At 45.0% G+C, this 17,975-nt stretch overlaps 1 protein-coding gene across 4 annotated transcripts in view; it reads left to right on the forward strand.

Moving 5' to 3' along the window:
* mtss1.1 (metastasis suppressor 1, gene 1) overlaps positions 1-17,637 on the forward strand; it is a 94,467-nt gene extending 76,830 nt beyond the window's left edge. Inside the window, 12 exon segments of one of the 4 annotated variants that reach the window (NM_001079332.1) lie at positions 2,904-2,988; positions 3,556-3,647; positions 4,044-4,118; positions 6,883-7,040; positions 7,226-7,333; positions 7,446-7,543; positions 9,712-9,922; positions 10,801-10,920; positions 11,502-11,690; positions 12,841-12,999; positions 13,468-13,633; positions 14,069-15,142. In NM_001079332.1, the coding sequence (NP_001072800.1) occupies positions 2,904-2,988; positions 3,556-3,647; positions 4,044-4,118; positions 6,883-7,040; positions 7,226-7,333; positions 7,446-7,543; positions 9,712-9,922; positions 10,801-10,920; positions 11,502-11,690; positions 12,841-12,999; positions 13,468-13,633; positions 14,069-14,754 (2,147 nt within the window). In that variant the 3' untranslated portion in view covers positions 14,755-15,142. 4 annotated transcript variants of the gene reach the window in all.
* The last annotated feature ends 338 nt before the right edge of the window (positions 17,638-17,975 follow it).

The following is a 17,975-nucleotide window of genomic DNA, read 5'->3' on the forward strand; positions in this document are numbered from 1 at the left end:
CTATGGGCAAACTTAGGGGGCTGTTCCTGCTGAATTGTGCTTAGTACAGGGGAATCCCTATGCTGCCATTGTTTTATGGTATCTCTCTGTACAGGCTATGAGCAAACTTAGTGATTGCCAGAGCACAGGCGGCGCTGTGTTTCTCTAATAATGGACAGACGTGACAGCATTTTTATATAGAGCCGACATTCCTTTGTCCTGCTTGGGCCGGCACAGCCTTTCTCTGTATGTTTACTATGTGCCGTACCCTTGGCTTATGCTCTCCCGTCCGTACCCTTGGCCTAATGCTCTCCCGGCCGTACCCTTGGCCTAATGCTCTCCCAGCCGTACCCTTGGCCTAATGCTCTCCCGGCCGTACCCTTGGCCTAATGCTCTCCCGGCCGTACCCTTGGCCTAATGCTCTCCCGGCCTTACCCTTGGCCTAATGCTCTCCCAGCCGTATCCTTGGCCTAATGCTCTCCCAGCCGTATCCTTGGCCTAATGCTCTCCCGGCCGTATCCTTGGCCTGATGCTCTCCCAGCCGTATCCTTGGCCTAATGCTCTCCCAGCCGTATCCTTGGCCTAATGCTCTCCCAGCCGTATCCTTGGCCTAATGCTCTCCCGGCCGTATCCTTGGCCTGATGCTCTCCCAGCCGTATCCTTGGCCTAATGCTCTCCCAGCCGTACCCTTGGCCTAATGCTCTCCCGGCCGTACCCTTGGCCTAATGCTCTCCCAGCCGTACCCTTGGCCTAATGCTCTCCCGGCCTTACCCTTAGCCTAATGCTCTCCCAGCCGTACCCTTGGCCTAATGCTCTCCCAGCCGTACCCTTGGCCTAATGTTCTCCCGGCCTTACCCTTGGCCTAATGCTCTACCGGCCTTACCCTTGGCCTAATGCTCTCCCAGCCGTACCCTTGGCCTAATGCTCTCCCGGCCTTACCCTTAGCCTAATGCTCTCCCGGCCGTACCCTTGGCCTAATGCTCTCCCGGCCGTACCCTTGGCCTAATGCTCTCCCGGCCGTACCCTTGGCCTAATGCTCTCCCGGCCGTACCCTTGGCCTAATGCTCTCCCGGCCGTACCCTTGGCCTAATGCTCTCCCGGCCGTACCCTTGGCCTAATGCTCTCCCGGCCTTACCCTTGGCCTAATGCTCTCCCAGCCGTACCCTTGGCCTAATGCTCTCCCGGCCGTACCCTTGGCCTAATGCTCTCCCGGCCGTACCCTTGGCCTAATGCTCTCCCGGCCGTACCCTTGGCCTAATGCTCTCCCGGCCGTACCCTTGGCCTAATGTTCTCCCGGCCTTACCCTTGGCCTAATGCTCTACCGGCCTTACCCTTGGCCTAATGCTCTCCCGGCCGTACCCTTGGCCTAATGCTCTCCCGGCCGTACCCTTGGCCCAGGCATCAGCTGACACAGTAACAATGTCCTTGTGACTCGCCAGGCACCAGCCGTTCTGACTAATAGCATCATATAAATTCTTATACAAAATTAATATATTGGCTTATGCAAGAGCCTGACTGGGAATGCTGGGAAACGTAAAGGGACCTATGTATCCATGCTCTTCAGTCTGCGGCTGAACTACAACTCCCAGTGTCCCAGATGGAAACACATTTACAATCATTGATACTGGAATTGAGTTCCCAGTGCTGCTGGCTAGGGAAAAGCTCAGTACAGATCTCCTCTGTAGAACATTCTGGAAGGCCTAAGTGGGTCGGGTGAGACCAACAGGTTCCAAGCTGCAGGGGGGAGAGAAAATGGAGGGGCTATATTGGCCCCCAATATGTAGGGTGTCTGTGACAGTGATGGTTCATTTTGCATTAGGGGTGCATGTGTAAGTGTGTATATATTGCTAGTGCCTGTGACCCAGTATATAAATGCACATTCATTTTGCTTCCAGATTGTAGGGGCCGAATCCTAATCATTTGTGTGACCTATAAAGAGTAAATCTGTGCATGAGTCGCAATTACCTTGGGCACAGAGGCTGCTGCAGGTGACTCCATAGCAGTGAGTGACCGACATGCGCCGGCAGTTTGTTGCCCTACAGACAGGATGTTTCTACTACAAATATCACACGGGAATTTAACCCAAAAATGTCAGGCTTACAGTGCCAGGAACATGATAAAAGGGCAAGTTGTGTCATTAAAGATAGACATGGATACATACGGCTTGAAGCTGCTATATTGCTTGCTAGGGGTCTGTAGTGGCAGAAAATAAGTGCTATTGCTGTTGAAACAGTATGGCAGCTCCCATTCGTAGTGAAGGCATGACTACAGGGAGGAGTTTCACGCTAAAGCCTCTGTGATTGGCCAGGTATAGTAAGGACAAGGGAATTGAACTTTTTGTTAGTTGCTACGTGTTACTCTTGGGGCATTAATAACCTGAATTAGGTTCTCCTTTAATCCTGGAACCTTGGAAATAACATAAGACTGCTTGTGGCTAAAGTTTGCCAGCTGTGCAACACTGCCCCCGTGTGTCTGTACATGAAATTGCAATAAGGGAGTTACCCAGTGGGAATTGGATGCTCAGTACATTAGTAGCTGTATAAATGCATTGTAGGATGTTGTTTCCATTACTAATTGCCTATAAAGCTATGGATTGGATACTCCCGCCTCAGTAACATTGTAGCCGTGTATTAAAACTACGAATGCTGAATCCAGTATTTTAGGATTTCACTGGTTACCTGTCAGTGCAAATGTAATTAGCCCCCAGTGTTTATAAAGATGGGGTTGCTGTAGCTTATTGTGCAGTATAACTGTGCCCAGGCAAGCAGTATGGTCACTCCTGCAGAGCTGTATCTTGCATTAATGCCTATATAATGAAAGATGTACCCAGTATGAATATAAAAATAAAGCATATTTGTGTTCAATGTTGTGTAGTTTGATGGTGCAGCAGCCTCATTAACCCGATTGTGCTCATTGTGTTACAGGTGCCACCAGGGAAGTGGGTTCTGCCCTCACCAGGATGTGTATGAGGCACCGCAGCATCGAGTCCAAGCTCAGGCAGTTCTCCAGGTACTTTTATTTGCAAGAACGTGTGTCCCTAAGGGCCCAAATAAATCTGTATTCAAAGAATCTGTTTGTATCATGCTAAAAGTTTGTTATAAGCGAACTGCCCCTTTAAAGGAAATGTAAGCCTTATATTGTTTTTCATTTTCAAGATGTTAGCAGTTTTTTTAAACTAATAAAATGGAAACAACATTTGACAGTAATTTAACGTTTAATATAATTTAATATTATTAAAAAATAAATAATGAATGAATGTAAATTTCAAGAATAGCACTCATTGATTTTACATTTACTTATTTTAGAGGTTGACTTATCCTTTATGAAAACACCCTACTGCCCCCCTGTCAGCGCACAGTTAAGAAGAGATGTATTCTCTCTGGCCCCCATTAACAAGGCTGTCAGGGAGGTGAAGTTTAAAAGCTGGAGGGTCTCTTCTTTGAAGGCATAGGCTGAAGGGTCTCGCTTACAGTAAAGTGGGTAGGGCAGTAAGTGCCCCCAGCATTGCAGCTGCAAAACTGTCAGTTCCCAGATTGTGCCCTTTATCTATTTGGTTGTCTCCCCTCTGTACATCAGTGCTCTGATTGACTGCCTGATCAACCCACTGCAAGAGCAGATGGAGGAGTGGAAGAAGGTCGCTAACCAGCTGGATAAGGACCATGCAAAGGGTAAGTTAACCTATACAGGACTCCTGCTGCTCAGCTCCCCATCACCAGTGGAGAGTTCAGGGTTTTCCTGAGAAGAATGAAAATCTTAATATATCATTATAACTCATGTTTATAAGATGCCAGCTTATTCTGCTGTATAGAGTGTAGGCAAGACTGACCAAAGCTTTGTGGATTGGGCCAAATACAAATCCTTCACACAAATGTGCATTGAACAGTTGAGCGAGGCTTTATAGTCACATGACTTGGGGCTAGGCACAATAGCTTCTGCCAAATGACAACTCCGAACTGCACCCTGGGTTCCATTGCACCCCTATAAACACCGCCAGTGCTGATCTCCCAATTCTAAGCAAATAATGCCCCTTTCCCTCCTTCTCACTCTTCTTCCTCTTGTTCCAGAATACAAAAAGGCACGGCAGGAAATCAAAAAGAAGTCGTCGGACACACTGAAACTGCAGAAGAAAGCCAAGAAAGGTAAAGGTTCAAGTGCAAGCACCCTTTCATGGGAGATGAGAAAAACCTGTGTTTGCTCCTATCAACTTCCTCTCTCTCACAACTCAGCAGGCCTGTGTTGCTTTATGGCTGCCATTCTAATGTCCAGTGTGCCAATGTGCCATTGTGCCATTGTATGCCATTGTGCCATTGCTCAGCAGGGCAAAGGAAACTACTCCATGGCACTTGGATGTATTTAGCAAGAGCAAAGAGGCCAGAATGGGCTGCAGAATATATTTGTATATACACCATTTATATATACCCCCCGGAAGCTGCCAGGTGATAATATTAATTCGGCTACAGAACAATAAGATGCATGAAAGGCTTGTTCTCTGCCCCAGCCTATAATCTGCACTTCCTTCCCACAGCCGGGCCAGTGCGGCAGCGTCGGTGGGAAGCACTTTGTGGCAGGATAACAAACTGTAACGTGTATTTTTGTCTTCTCCCTCTCAACATTGGCTCCAGTCTGTGGGGAGGGTGAAGATTAAACACAGAGCTGCTGGGTGTCTATATTAAGGGAACGAAAGGTTCTAATTGGGGTTTGGACTCATAAGAAAGCCCAGTGTGGTTTGGTCCTGTGCCAGGGACATCTGTATAATTCACAGGGTACTTGAGACCTTGTGACTCTCTGTTCCTTCTCTTCTGCATAGCAACAGCTGTTAGGAGATGGTGGGAGCTGCAGTTTAGCCAAAGCTAGAGAGTGGGACTTATAGAACTCCAATCTCAGCATAGCTTTGCCTTTGTATATCATTATTTCAGTCTGAGGCACTGTAAGGGATGCCCAACCGCCAGGCACTCAAGCTGTTGTTACACTACAACTCCCAGCATCCTGTTCTGACAGTTGCAGTTCAGGCATTCCCTTATGTAATATTTTATCTACTACCCAGTGAGCCTTTCTCAAATGGCCTACCCTAAATCCAACAGATAATGCTACAGGCGGTGATGTCCCCCTGGGTGACACATTCCCCAGCCCAATATTCCTGGGGCAGATAGCAGTGTATAGGCAAATGTGGAGCACACTGACAGTGATAGGGTTAAACTGCCGCGTTCCTACGTCACCCACTCAGTGGAAGGCTGGTGACGCTCCATGAAAGCCAATTAGACTCGTTATTTTTTCTGGCGGCTTTTTAAGGATTCTTAGTGTTGCCATAACAACCCATTTGTACAGCTCGGCCCCTGCAATACCAATGTCCCTTGGCACAGCGGGAGTGGGCTGCTTCATGGAGCTCACATCTGGAAAGCGAAATGAGCCCCTTGCCAGAATTACCCCCTGAACCTGCCAGGCCAGCCAGAGGGCATGCTGGGAGCTCCACATGGGTTAACCATTTAGCTTGTGTTTGAGACCAACACCCGATGAGCTGGTGTAAAATATAGTGTTTACTGCACCCCCATATTGCTAATTGTTAGGATATTAGAAGCCATTAGTGGGATCCATAGTCACATAAGGCTCTGGGCACTATATAGGTCACTCCTGATATTCATCATGTAGTACAGGTATGGGATCCGTTATCCAGAAACCCATTATCCAGAAAGTTCTGAATTACAGAAAGGCTGTCTCCCATAGACTCCATTATAAACAAATAATTCTAATTTTTAAAAATGATTTCCTTTTTCTCTGTAATAATAAAACAGTACCTGTACTTGATCCCAACTAAGATTTAATTACCCCTTATTGGGGGCAGAACAGCCCTATTGGGTTTATTTCATGGTTAAATGATTCCCTTTTCTCTGTAATAATAAAACAGTACCTGTACTTGATCCCAACTAAGATATAATTACCCCTTATTGGGGGCAGAACAGCCCTATTGGGTTTATTTAATGATTAAATGATTCCCTTTTCTCTGTAATAATAAAACAGTACCTGTACTTGATCCCAACTAAGATTTAATTACCCCTTATTGGGGGCAGAACAGCCCTATTGGGTTTATTTCATGGTTAAATGATTCCCTTTTCTCTGTAATAATAAAACAGTACCTGTACTTGATCCCAACCAAGATATAATGACCCCTTATTGGGGGCAGAACAGCCCTATTGGGTTTATTTCATGGTTAAATGATTCCCTTTTCTCTGTAATAATAAAACAGTACCTGTACTTGATCCCAACCAAGATATAATTACCCCTTATTGGGGGCAGAAAAATCCTATTCGGTTTATTTCATGGTTAAATGATTCCCTTTTCTCTGTAATAATAAAACAGTACCTGTACTTGATCCCAACTAAGATATAATTACCCCTTATTGGGGCAGAGCAGCCCTATTGGGTTTATTTAATGGTTAAATGATTCCCTTTTCTCTGTAATAATAAAACAGTACCTGTACTTGATCCCAACTAAGATATAATTACCCCTTATTGGGGGCAGAACAGCCCTATTGGGGTTATTTAATGGTTAAATGATTCCCTTTTCGCTGTAATAATAAAACAGTACCTGTACTTGATCCCAACTAAGATATAATTACCCCTTATTGGGGCAGAACAGCCCTATTGGGTTTATTTAATGTTTAAATGTTTTTTAGCTGACTTGGTATGAAATTACAGAAAGATTCAGAAAACCCCAGGTCCCGAGCATTCTGGATAACAGGTCCCATACCTGTACAACAAGAGATACATCATTGTTTCTAATAAAACATACAGTGCTGTGACACAAATGATGTCACTATAATATAACCAATGATGTCACTCTGCACTCTTTATAAAGATATAGATTACAGATAACCCGTGTTCTAATTGGTTGTTGCTTGGTATGTAGGGAGGGGAGACATACAGCCCCAGCTGGACAGTGCCATGCAAGATGTCAATGATAAATACCTGCTCCTGGAAGAGACCGAGAAACAGGCAGTGAGGAAGGCGCTGATCGAGGAGCGCAGCCGGTTCTGCTCCTTTATATCCATGCTGAGGCCTGTCATTGTAAGTTCTGGGCACTGGGTTCCCTTTTGCTCTCATAGGTTGGTATTGCCTTAATGCATGTCTGAAACAAAGCTATAACACTGCTCACCCAATCAGTGCTGACTGTTCATCTGACCTTAGTTACTGCAACGTTGTGTGTAATATATATATATATATATAATAATACTGTGCCTGGTTACTCACAGGAGGAGGAAATCTCCATGCTGGGGGAGATAACCCATCTACAGACCATATCAGAAGACCTGAAAATGCTCACCATGGATCCTCACAAACTGCCTTCTGCTAGTGAACAGGTGGGTACCTGAGGGTATTATTACCAAGCAGCCTTACTGGGGTCCCAGTGGCTTTATACACAGCAACATATGAATTCCATTGATTAATGTTTAATATTTTTATGGTTGATAGGTGATCCATGATTTGAAAGGCTCCGACTACAATTGGTCTTACCAGACTCCACCATCTTCTCCAAGTACGACCATGTCTCGGAAATCCAGTGTCTGCAGGTAGGTGGCACATATGAGCTTTCACAAAGGCCGTAGAGCCGGATCTGTAGCCTTTGAGTTAACCATATTCCTTAGCTCTCTAGCTGTTAGTACACTACAAGCTTGCCCTAGTTTTGTTTTAGGCCACCAATGAATACATGGATTCTGATCAGCGCAGTTTTACTCTACTGACCTTTTACTATATCTGTGGCAATATAACTGTGAGCAGGGCTACTGAAATAGCTGTGGCTTCACCTATTCAGATGGCCATGCATGCAAGCTACTGGTTGGGGTGATGTATTGATAGGCATAGGTGGAGTTATTGATAGGCAGAGGTGGGGCTAATGATAGTCGTAGGTGAGGCTGTTGATAGGCATAGGGGGAGTTATTGATAGGCAGAGGTGGGGCTAATGATAGTAGTAGGTGGGGCTGTTGATAGGCATAGGTGGAGTTATTTATAGGCACAGTGGGGCTAATGATAGTCTTAGGTGGTTCTGTTGATAGGCATAGGTGGGACTATTGATAGCCGTTGGGGCGGACTAAAGAATTAACACAATGTACATGGGATTCACATGATAGATGTAGAGGAGTAGACAGGCCTATGGTGGTGGCCTACAGCTAGCAATGAGTGGGACTGTTGAGTTGGCTGTGGGGGGCGCTATAGAGCTAGCTAAGATGAGGATTATTAAACGAGATGTGAATAGGACAAATAAGGTTTAAACTGAGTATCATTCAAAGCATTAGCTTCCTGCTTATTCTGATACATTCCCCAATATTCAGTGCAAAATTCAGCATTAATCTGATGTTACACAGCTTCAGTCACACTGCAGACTTAGCGTAGTGTACACAAGCCTGTAGGGCTGCCCTCTGTTCATCCAATGCTGCTAGAAGATATCATCTTTAGGGATTTGTCTCCCATTCAATGTCCTATAAATACAGTATGAGGGGCTAGCCTATGGTTTGCTCAGTCAATTTAACCCTGTTGTTCCTGGAGAAACCAGCATTTTTTTTGCTGTTTGCTCCTCCCACAGTTGAAAAGTGTGAGCAAAGGATTAACCATATTCCATTCTTGTCCGTCTGAAACAGGCTGTTTGTTTCCAATAACTCCCATTTGTTCGGGAGCGCCTTGCATATATTAGGCCCCGCCTCCACCTCAAACTGTTTTGCTGAATAAAACAGTTTATTTTGCATGCTGTCTTTGGCCTGAATTTTGAATGATTTTGACTTGCCCCCGGTAGGTATTTACCCTCCCCTCACGTTTTGTGACATGTACCTCCCCTTGTGTGCTGGTCCATCCAGCTTATTCTTATTGGGAATGATAACAAAAACTGTTCTGCGTTCCCATGGAAACCACAAAAGCATGTCAAATCCAGCAACGTTTGTGTTTGTCTTCTACATAAATGTCTGCTTGTATATACAGTGCCACGCTAAAGTATTCACCCCCATTACCGATTCTCTACTCTTAACTAAAGGGGATCACCAGCTCAAAGATGTTTTTTACATAATGAAAGATGATGTTATATAAAGTTATATGTAAAGGTAATTGCTATTGAAGGAATTGTATGAATGAATTTGAAACAACAGCGCCCTCTGCTGATCATTTGGACTGAGTGGCTGCTGTTGTTCTGCATAGAACTGACCAGAGACACATCAGACTCTTCCCTGTTCACTAACTTCATTTTCTAAGCTGTTACAAATTCATTATATTAGCTGTGTAAAAACTGCTAATATCTTGAAAACTAGAAATAGAATACCATACGGCCAAACGTGATAGCACGACTATTGTTACAACCACTAGACTCAGGCCAAATCTGCCACCTCCTGCCCACCTTGGGAAAATCTCATATAAGTAACTGACATTTGCTTCCTAAAGAAGCCGGTGTATTGCAGTATAATAGGTCCATGATTAGCCTGTAATATGTTACACTCCTGAACCCAAGAGCGCCCCCAGATCAGCCTGGTAGAAGTGGGTACTGCGACCTTCGTACGTCTACTGTATGTTACTGTACGTCTTTCTTTGGACCTGTGCCTGATGTTGCCTGTTTGCTGGACATTTGTGGAGTTTTAATTTGGTGCTTGCTTTTCCTTCCCCTTTCTCCCCACTTTTTTTTTAATCCCTCACTCCTCCCCGACTTGTGTTACCCCCCCCATTCGTCTTCTCCTTGCCCCCCTTCCTTTGTCTCACACAGCAGTCTGAACAGCGTTAACAGTAGTGACTCCCGATCAAGTGGTTCTCATTCCCACTCACCCACCTCACACTATCGCTATCGCAGCTCCAATCTGCCCCAGCAGGCCCCGATGCGCCTCTCCAGCGTCTCCTCCCATGACTCCGGCTTCATCTCACAGGATGCCTTTCAGTCAAAGTCTCCATCCCCCATGCCTCCTGAAGCTGTCAATCAGGTAAGGGACTGTGCCATTGGGCAGAAGTGCCTTTGAGTTTGTGGAATAAGGTCTACAGTAAGGGATCTTTGGCTATGGGATAGGCTAAAGTGAAGCATCTGGCACAGAGGCTGTGGTTCTAGAGTTCTTACTGTCTCTCTGGAAAAAAATAAAGCACAAATGTAAATAACAAGTAAATCAGTTCATACACAGAAGGAATTGTGCCTTTGGTGAGGGAGTCAAAAGAGAGGATCTTTGCCACTCGCCCAGCATGCCAAATCCTACAAATCCATTTTGTGCCTTGGGGAAGAGCCGACTGGACTGGCAATCAGCCGTTCATACTGGCCTTGTTTGGCCACCTTAAGGAAAAAGCTTAGGGGGTAAATGTTACCATGGCTCATTTACTGATCCCAGGGGTGCAAAATTGTGCCCCTCTTGACCCATACACACAGTGCTGGCCCCACAAGGTGCTCTATACTAACTCCTGCCCTAGGCACACAGTAAGGATAAGGCTCCCTAGCACTTTGTGCCCATCATTGCTCCCCAGATTGTGCTTCTAAATGGCACAAAAACTAAAGGAAGCCCAAGGAGATGCCCACATGCTGCCCCCAGCAGGCTGAGTCTCCATTCTGGAGTGCAAAGGCCTGTGCCTGTAGGCTCCTGTTTTAGCACTTGGCACCCTGTCCCGCTGATTTTAATTGCAGGAATAAGGGGAAAGGGCTTATGGCTAAGGGTAATGTGTGCAGGGCGGCGGCATCACTAAAAAGGCCAAAGAAAAAATGCAAAAAGTTCAGTTATAGGATTATCTGTTATTGGGGCTCCATTTGTGGGCTGCCACTTAATGAATATATGTGCCCCTTCATGCCATCTCCCTCTTCTCACTTTTTCCCATGGTGCAGAACTCGTCCAGCTCCGCTTCCTCAGAAGCCTCCGAAACCTGCCAGTCCGTGAGCGAGTGCAGCTCCCCCACTTCTGTGAGTTCCGGTTCTACCATGGGAGCGTGGGCTTCTACTGACAAGGTGAGCCGTGGGCACTGGCAGCCAAGGCCCATACCAGTATAAACGCTGCCCTGCTGAGAAGGATTTACCCCTCATTTATCCTCCCGTTATTTGTCCATACATAGTTACTGCCATTTGTAAAAATGGGAACCACTATATTTTATATCCTCTGTCAAAGTAATGCAACAGCGCCTCTAGTGTTCATACATAGATAATACTTTTGTTAATCCTGATGGCACTGCCACAGTACTGGTGCTGTCTGGAATTTCTTGCTAAGTAAATGGGAAGGGATGCTTTTGGACCCTTCTTTATTGGTGCAGAAGGTGCCCCATGGTATGTGGGTATTATAAGTGTAAGACTCCATATGTATGGAGGGAAACCACAGCCCTAGCAGCCTCCCACAGCTGGCGGAACTGCAGCCATCTTGTGCAATTGTTCCCCTCACTGCCACATTACATACTCCTTGTATTTCTTCCATTGACATTCCCTGTTTTTGCCCAGTTTTCCCATTTTTTCTCACAATGTATTTTCCTTTGCATTTTGCCATAATATTTATTTGGTTTTCTCCCTGTTTCTGTTTCCTTTATGTTGTTTGTCTCCAGTTATCTAATGGGTATTGCCACTATAGTCTGCCCAGTGATATGGCGCCTGTCAGTGCAGGTCCTTACTCTCATTTCCCGCTTCCCGCCTCCCGCCCCTGGACCCGCTCTAGTTCTGCCCTCCCAGAATGCCATCACTATTACACCATTGGGCCAGGCATGTTACCTTCATCTAAGGTCCCCAGCTGGAAGGTTTGTGTTTATTGTGTATAAAGTTCTGCTCTGTCTTCCAACATCTCCTTCTGCCTTCTGCTTAACACTAACTGTGGGTGTAGGCGGCCGGAATACAGTCGCCATCTAACAGCCTGGAATTGGTTGCCCTCTTACTGACACATATTAACATCTTTCACTACCTTTTGAATTAGAACCTTCATTTTTTTTTTAATTGTCTACTTTTGTACCTTGAATCCTCTACTGATGTTACACCAGTCATTTTATTTCCAGATTATAATGATCTCTTTACCAAACAAACACATAAATAAATCCAGCTGCATTTACCAGAGGGTGTTTTATAAGCAAAGAGAATAGAAAATGGAATAAGAGCTTAGTAAGTGATGCAATCAAACTAGTGGAACATTGAACTCTATTCCCTTACTGTATGGGTTCCAGAGAGAAGCCATATCATTCAGGAACCCCACAGAAAGTTCTATTTCCCTTCAATCCACATGCAGATGTGATTCTCCAATCAGAATCCTGAATGCTCTGTGTACTATCTATCTCTGCCTGACACCTTGTAAATTTTAAGATGTCATGCTATTTGCAGTTTAATATTGGTCTGTCCATCTCTTATTGACTAGGGCCACATTAGGTTCTGAGAAGAAAGCTAAAGGGCAACAATGACTTCAAGTTTTGTTTCCTCCCCTTTTAGTCTGCCCAATCTCCAGAGCTGGCCTGTGTCTACTGATATTCTCCATTTTTGCCGTAAGCCACTTCCCATTGAGAACAACTGTATCTGATCAGCTGCAGTTATGGGTGTCTTGGGCCTCAAGAAAAGTGTGGGGCAAATTGCCCCTATGTTTTTATTGGGGACGTAAATTCATTGGTCATGATCTTCATGAGTGGGACCTACCATGTAACAAATTTAGGTAGCAGCATATTTCCCATTGAAATGCATCCCCCGAACTGTTCGTGCCTTGGGATTACAGTTGACCTATAGCAAAGTGTTTGTTTGGTAAATGACATCTACGTTGCCCAGTTGGGTTCTGGGAAACATTGCTTGTAGTTGGTGTTAATGAAGGAGTCTAATCCTAGTTATACACAGCTACAAACTCTAAACTGGTGAGGCAGCAGAGAAGACTTCACACTTTCTTGGCAAGAATACAATATATAACCTTTTGTTCAGGACTGGGCTAAACCAGGTCCATATGACCAGCCAATGGTGAACACCCTTCAGCGACGCAAACGTGAGGCTGACCCATCACGAGGAGCCTTAATTACTACTCCAGGACACATCGATGAGCCTCCAGTTCCCAGGAACACCCCAGTACCTGCAGCACTCAGGGTAAAGAGCACCTCCATGGATATGCTCTCCTCTAATCTCTGCCACCACCTAGGGAGGTTTAACCCCCACTTGTAGGATAGCACCCATGATTAACCACACATTCTATATACCTGAAGCTCTTTGTGGTATTGTTAGACGATGGGTTAACTTTATTAACTTGATTCTTTTTATGCAATGGGTCCTTCTTAGCAGAGGAACAAGGCTCGAGAGAATGGCGGCTGCTGTAGATCCAAGTTCTACACCAGTCTGAAAACGTGGTGGGAATGTTATAACAGGTTCAAGGTCTGATCCAGGTCTACTAACCAATAGCAGTCAACCAGATAAGACTAGAACAGTGAAAGGTTCCTGCTTATTGGCTGCTATGGGTGACTAGACCTAAATCCGTCCCTGCACCATTTATTATGTTCCCCCATATCATGTTTTTACAAGATATGTTTAACATTATATTTTTTTGTTTGATTCTCACAGCAGGGAGAAGAAGCAGAGGCGACTAATGAAGAGCTAGCCCTTGCGCTGAGCAGAGGTTTGCAACTGGACACACAGAGGAGTAGCAGGGACTCCCTGCAGTGTTCTAGTGGCTACAGCACTCAGACTACTACCCCCTGCTGCTCGGAGGACACAATCCCCTCCCAAGGTATGCCAGTGCCTGATTCCTTATTGGTACTGATTAGAACTACTGGAGTACACTGGGGGCTATGGGGAACAAGCCAAACTAATTAAAGTTAATTTAATTAAGTGTTCTGTCCAGATTTGCTAGAAATGCACAGAAAGGGGATCTATGCTGTATCTTATATAGGATCTTATATCAGTGCAAGCATTGAACAAAAAAAATGTACAGCAGATAGGTTCTCTCTTAGCTCTTATGGTCCAGTTTTAGATGTTTAAACCACACCCACTGAACTGCTAGGCCACACCCTTTCTTACTCTGAACTTTACATATAAACATGGTATCATTTCTTTCTATACTGCTTCTTCCCTTAGCTGTAGCAGAATTTGGGCAACGGACTTGCTGATTGTGGTGAAGGTGCCATCAGTCCATTATTTTCATTCTCTTTATTTCTTTCCACAGTTTCAGATTACGATTACTTTTCCGTGAGTGGCGACCAAGAGGGGGAGCAGCAAGATTTCGACAAGTCGTCCACCATCCCAAGAAACAGTGACATCAGCCAATCCTACAGGAGGATGTTCCAAGCCAAGAGGCCAGCCTCAACAGCAGGTCTGCCTGCCGCCTTCGGCCCGGTTATTGTAACTCCTGGTGTGGCTACCATCAGAAGGACCCCATCCACAAAACCATCTGTCAGGCGTGGAACCATAGGAGGGGGTCCTATTCCGATAAAGACACCAGTTATTCCCGTTAAAACACCTACCGTGCCCGATCTCCCGGGTGGGCTGCCTAGCGGCTTGAGTGAAGATTACGGAGAGCAAAGTCCTGATTCCCCTTGTGCTACAGAAAGTCCGACGCTGATCAGCGACATGCCTTCTTCTCTGTGGAGTGGCCAAGCCTCAGTCAACCCTCCTGTTCCAGGAACGCAAGGCTTTGTCCTGGAAGATCAAAGGCAAACAAGGGCAGAAAATGATGAGGAGGAAGGTGAGCAGGTCTACTCACCTACATTTGATCCTATGGTCCAAACAGACCCAGCGGTGGCAGAGCCTGGGGAGGCAGTTCAAGGAGAGAATATGCTGTATGCCATTCGCCGTGGAGTCAAACTGAAGAAAACCACCACGAATGATCGCTCAGCTCCGCGGTTCTCCTAGATACGGGATAACACAGAGGAAGGGAGCATTGGCCAAGAAATAACTTCACCCTGACACTTATTTGTCTTTAATCCATTCCAGTTTGTGATTGAATTACTGTGGCTGAGCGAATCCCCAGGGGAGGGCCCCTGGGGGCAATAGAAAACTGTAGCATTACCAGAAAGGGGACTGCGTAGAGAAGCAGCGTTAATATATGTCCTTGTATCCGTTCTGTAAATAGTGATCTTATTTCTGCACATTCTTAATCCCTCCCGGCTAATTTCCTCCTTACAGAATTTTTTTAAATGTTTCCATAAGGTGCCAAATTCGCATTTGAATTTTATATATAAGTCTTTGTAAATTTGAAATGCTTCAGATGGAAAAAGCGAAGTTCCTTCAGTGAGAAAAAGGACTGGTATGTTATTGGCATTTATTTGCACGCTTGTGAAGAGCACATTCGTTATCACAGGACAGTGACATGTGAAACTGTGTTATTTCTCTTATTCTGTAATTACATTAAGCAGGAATAAGCCACCTTTGTCGCTCCGGCCATTGCCCAATATCCCTGCCTGCACCATTCTGCAGAGAAACACTCCATGGAACATATTTTTGCCACTTACCCTATAGACACAATAAAAACCAATAGGGATTCCCCAAGTAGAGTTCTCCTGCAGCTCTTAGTGGGATGGGCTAGACAAGCTGTCTTTTTTCCTGCAGTTTTACATGGTATGATCCAGGAAAGTACCCTGTTCTCCTACAGTTTCAAATGGTATGATCCAGACAAGCAGCCTGTTCTCTCTTACAGCTTCACATGGTATGATCCAGACATATAGCATCATTTCCTGCATTTATATGGTATGATCCAGACAAGCAGCCTGTTCTCTCTTACAGCTTCACATGGTATGATCCAGACATATAGCCTAATTTCCTGCAGTTACATGGTATGATCCAGACAAGCAGCCAGTTCTCTTACAGATTCACATGGTATGATCCAGACATATAGCCTAATTTCCTGCAGTTACATGGTATGATCCAGACAAGCAGCCTGTTCTCTTACAGATTCACATGGTATGATCCAAACATATAGCCCAATTTTCTGCAGTTACATGGTATGATCCAGACAAGCAGCCTGTTCTCTTACAGATTCACATGGTATGATCCAGACATATAGCCCAATTTCCTGCAGTTACATGGTATGATCCAGACAAGCAGCCTGTTCTTTTACAGATTCACATGGTATGATCCAGACATATAGCCCAATTTTCTGCAGTTACATGGTATGATCCAGACAAGCAGCCTGTTCTCTTACAGATTCACATGGTATGATCCAGACATATAGCCTAATTTCCTGCAGTTACATGGTATGATCCAGACAAGCAGCCTGTTCTCTTACAGATTCACATGGTATGATCCAGACATATAGCTTAATTTCCTGCAGTTACATGGGATGATCCAGAAAAGTAGCCTGTTATACCACATTTTTACATGGTATGATCCAGGCAAGCAGCCTGTTCTCCCACAGTTTTACATGGTATGATCCACACAAGTAGCCTGTTTTCCCACAGTTTTACATGGTATGATCCAGACAAGTAGCCTGTTATACCACATTTTTACATGGTATGATCCAGGCAAGCAGCCTGTTCTCCCACAGTTTTACATGGTATGATCCACACAAGCAGCCTGTTTTCCCACAGTTTTACATGGTTTGATCCACACAAGTATCCTATTCTCCCACAGTTTTACATGGTATGATCCACACAAGTATCCTATTCTCCCACAGTTTTACATGGTATGATCCAGACAAGCAGCCGGTTTTCCTGCAGCTTTAAATAGTATGGTCCAGACAAGCAACCTAAACATAACTTTATGTCTGGATCATACCAAAACATGCTGCTCTGCTGGGGGAGGTTGATTGAAGCTGTAACCCAGCAATGGCTGTGAGCAACCTTGGTGGCCTAACCTGTCCATCTATAAGTCAGTTTTATTTTTTTCCCTTCAGCAGTCGTTTAAATGATTCATGATTACAAGCAATATAATCGTTTGACTCTATAGAGCATGTAACAGGGGTTTTTGGGGGTCAAGAATGCCATCGTGACACATGCTGTTAACTGTACATGACCTAGATATCGTTGATAGTCAGCCATCGTTACTGGTACACGCATCAGAATAAGCCATAGTGGGTTGCAGTGTTTCCGTTTTAGATTGTTCCGAAGATACTTTCTCCCCCTATAAATTTAAAGTCGGTCACCCCTGTTTTTAAAGTGTTTTCCCATTCGTTTTAGGCATGAGATTTGTATTATTTGGTTTTGTACATCGGAGCGAGGAGCCGAGGAACATTGCAGAGCAACTTCCACTCGACTCTTTCCCTGCGCTGACCTGAATTCCTTTATTGGTTCCACCCACTCACCCCTTTATTTGTACTCACATGGTCTCACCCAGCACTCACACCATGAAGAGATCGTTCTGTCTGTGGTAATTAGAATCCTAGCGAAATAGGCAAAATACGGCAATGATACGGCCAATGAAACAGTAGCAGGGAGTCGGCGGCAGAAATGCGGATTCCCCCACAGATACGCCCAGCTGGCTGGGTGGCTTTACTTCCTATTCAACAAAAGTCATGTTAATAAAGAGTTAAAAAAAAAAAAGGGGGGGGGGGGATATTTTTGAGCCCAATTTGGCCCAAGAGGAAAGATAGAAGAAAGGGACAGAGAAACAAAAGGCTGTTTAGTGTTAATCTATGTGACTTCCCCCCTATCCTGTATTCATTGTCATGTATTATTGGAATGTTTATTTGATGGAGATAGTATTATAGACATTTGTTTCCTTGGGAAGAAAAATATAAATATAAACATATACTGTTGTACCAATAAAGGTCATTCTTTTTGTTCCACTTCCACGTCAGCAGAAACATTCAGAACTGAATTGTGTTTTTTATATGGGCAAAGAGTGAGTGATTGGGATCAACGTACTTAGGGGCTGTCTCTTTTGTGTGGCACTCGCACAACTCCAGCTGGTTGTAAGTGAATGATCCCTTCCCAGAGGCTATTATCCCCCCACTGCTACTATAGGCACCATCTCTCCCTACTATACCTGCTATCCCACAGCCCCAGTCCCTTCCCAGAGGCTATTATCCCCCCACTGCTACTATAGGCACCATCTCTCCCTACTATACCTGCTATCCCACAGCCCCAGTCCCTTCCCAGAGGCTATTATCCCCCACTGCTACTATAGGCACCATCTCT

Source organism: Xenopus tropicalis, chromosome 6 (assembly GCF_000004195.4).
Source record: "Xenopus tropicalis strain Nigerian chromosome 6, UCB_Xtro_10.0, whole genome shotgun sequence".
Classification (NCBI taxonomy): domain Eukaryota; kingdom Metazoa; phylum Chordata; class Amphibia; order Anura; family Pipidae; genus Xenopus; species Xenopus tropicalis.